The sequence below is a fragment of the Balaenoptera ricei genome, chromosome 20 (assembly GCF_028023285.1).
Source record: "Balaenoptera ricei isolate mBalRic1 chromosome 20, mBalRic1.hap2, whole genome shotgun sequence".
Lineage (NCBI taxonomy): Eukaryota > Metazoa > Chordata > Mammalia > Artiodactyla > Balaenopteridae > Balaenoptera > Balaenoptera ricei.
The window spans coordinates 12,552,974-12,555,750 of NC_082658.1; the positions used below are offsets into that span (position 1 = coordinate 12,552,974).

At 64.2% G+C, this 2,777-nt stretch overlaps 1 protein-coding gene across 1 annotated transcript; it reads right to left on the reverse strand.

Moving 5' to 3' along the window:
* Positions 1 to 276: 276 nt before the first annotated feature.
* On the reverse strand, positions 277 to 2,152 carry LOC132355156 (carbonyl reductase [NADPH] 2-like). Its single transcript, XM_059907383.1, is given in 9 exon segments — positions 277 to 380; positions 477 to 594; positions 793 to 857; positions 967 to 1,066; positions 1,144 to 1,160; positions 1,163 to 1,182; positions 1,278 to 1,432; positions 1,537 to 1,634; positions 2,098 to 2,152. Coding segments are annotated over 9 exon segments (732 nt in total).
* Positions 2,153 to 2,777: the final 625 nt, after the last annotated feature.

The window sequence follows — 2,777 nt, forward strand, 5'->3', positions numbered from 1 at the left end:
GACAACAGGGGCGGGTCTCCTGGCACGTGGGTGTGGATGCGGGATGGGCTGGTGGGGCGGAGCCGCGGTGTGTCGTGGAGGTGGGGCCAAGCCGCGGGGCGGGGGCAGCAGGCCGGGCAGTGGGAGATGCGGGGAGGGTCAGGGTGTGGGCGTGGATGGGGCCAGGGGCGTGGTGGGCTGGTGGCCTTGGCGGTCTGGGGGCGGGGCGGTGGGGCGTGGAAGCGGGGCCGGGCGGGGCCGAGCAACATCCCTCTGGCCGCTCAGAGCACCGCGCTCTTAGGAGGCCAGGTACCCGGCATCCACAAAGATTCCCGAGCCGCTGGTGGGGGCGCTGCGGTCGCTGAGCAGGAAGAGGATGCTGTTGACCACGTCCTCCACCTCTGCGGCGGGTGGCGGGCGGGGTCAGCACGGCTCGGCCCGGCTGTCTGGGCCCGGCCGCCCCAGCCGCGCCCGCCACTCCACGAAGCCCAGCTGACCTGCAAACTGCCTCAGCGGGTGGCGCTCCTTCAGCTTCCGGGCGAACTCGGGGTCAGACAAGGCTTGCTGGCCCATGGCGGTCAGCATCACCGTGGGGTTTACCGAGTTCACCCGGATCTGGGGCCGAGGGGCCGGAGGGGCGGTCTCAGCCGGCGCAGGAACCCAGCCCTCACAGACCCCACTGAGCTTGCTTATTCACCCCCTGGCGCCCCCTACCCCCGTTTTCATCCCCAGTCCCACCTCACCCCCACCCTGCGCCTACCTCGTGCCTTCCCAGGCCGGGGCCCCTGGCACCCACAGCTCCCCCATGCCTACCTTGTGCGGCCCCAGCTCCATGGCCATGACTTTGGTCAGGATGGTCATTTCACCCTTGGTGGAGCCTGTGGGAAGAGGGCAGCACCGAGGACCCTTAAGGATTCAGCCCACTTTGCATGAGGCCCAGCTGCTCCTGCACGGAATGGGGGCTCAAGGTTGGGCAGAGGGACTCACTGTAGGCAGCTAGGTTGGGAAGGGTGACATGGGCCGCCATGCTGGAGACGTTCTCGCTGGAGCCAGGCACTCCGTGGCTGATCATGCCCCGGGCCACAATCTGTAAGCCAAGAGAGGGGGCAGCCTGACCCCACTTGGGCCATGTCTGCACTGGGCCACATCCTCCCACTGGCTCACCTGAGATACCTGGAACAGCGCAGTTTCACACTGAAGGACCTGGGGGGAGAGGGGACAGTCAGACAGACCATGGCCACGCCCGTCCACTTCCTCAGCAGCCCTCTCCCCAGTCCACCTCCTCTCCTACTCCTCACCTGTCGAAGGCCTCCTTGGTGGTCTGCAGGAAGGGCTGCAGCAGCGCCACGGCGGCGTTGTTCACCAGCACGTCCACAGGGCCCACGCTGCCCAGTGTCCGCTCCATGACCTCCCAGTCACCCAGGTCCACGCACACGGGCTCTACCCCGGGGCCCTGTGGGAAGACATTGGCCAGTGACCAAAGGGAGCGTCCTGGCAGGCTGGTGAGGCATCCCAGAGGGTCACAGGCCTGGGCCATGATGGGGCTGCACACCTCACCTCCTTGGAGAGGCTGACCAGGTCGGCATTGGTACTGCTCACAGCCACCACTCTGGCTCCTGAGGCGTGCAGGGCCTTCACGGTGTCCCACCCGATCCCTGCAGGGGTGCACGGGGCAGCCAGATGGTGGAATATGTCTGGGCCAAGGCTGCGGGTGGGGGCAGCAGATTTGCTGCTTAGGAAAGAGCGGTGAGACAGTGCTGGCCAGAGGGTGGTGGCCCGGGGGTCAGGGGTCCGGCCAGCCAGGATCCGGCCAAAGGAGGCCCAGAGGGCAGCCCCTTCCTGCTGGGCCGAGGGAAGAGGCCTTGGCTGGATCCCCCCATCTGCCCAGAGTGATTCTGAGGGCCTCCCTCGCAGGAGGGCTCTTGCATTGACCAGGGAGAGGCTAGCATCATGTCCCAATGGGGCCTGCTGGGTGGTAGGGAGCAGTCCAGGCCCAGATCAGCTGGCTCAGGCACAAAGGGACTTGCAGGCCCCAGCATGGGCCTGTGAGGCTCTGGGTCTGGCCACCTTGCTCTCTAACCTCGGCCCCTCACACACCCCCACCTGCCTCGCTCACACCCATCTTTCCCTACCCCGTCACCAGGGCCCGAAGGCCACTGAAATTCAGCAGCATGGTGCCAACTCCCAGCCTCTGTACAACAGGAGGCGAGGGCGTGGGGGGTTTATAAGCCCAGGCTGGGGCAGGCTGGGTGGCCAGGCAGGTTTGTGTGTGATGGGGGTGTGGGGGCTGGCTGGAGGAGGGAAGAGTGGGGGCACTAGGCGGGGCCAGGCATCAGTGCAGCTTCTGCTTCCTTGTTCGCAGAAAACTGTCTCCTTAGAAGGGGCCACCGTCCTCACCCACAACCCAAATGTGCCAGCCAGAAGCGCCATCCTGGGTTTTGGAAAAGAAACTAAAAATAAACCCTGGGGTGGGGAACATGCCCCTTCCTGGCTGGCTGGGGACAGGTGGCCTGGAACTGGTCCCTGCAAGCCCTGGGCCTGATGCCCCTGGGTGATGGCCAAGGCCACACAGAGGTCCCTCTGGGGAGTGTTCTCCCAAACACCCACAGCTTAAAAAATCTCCCTACCTCCATCAACCCTCACCCAGATCAAAACCCAGCAGCACTTGCTTCACTCAGCCAAGGCCATCACTACACTCCAGACACATTTTCAAATGCCAAAGATAATTTTTATTTTGAAATAAAAGTTTCACAGTTGCAAGGATAGTAAGAATTCTTTTCCCCTGAACGATTTGAGAG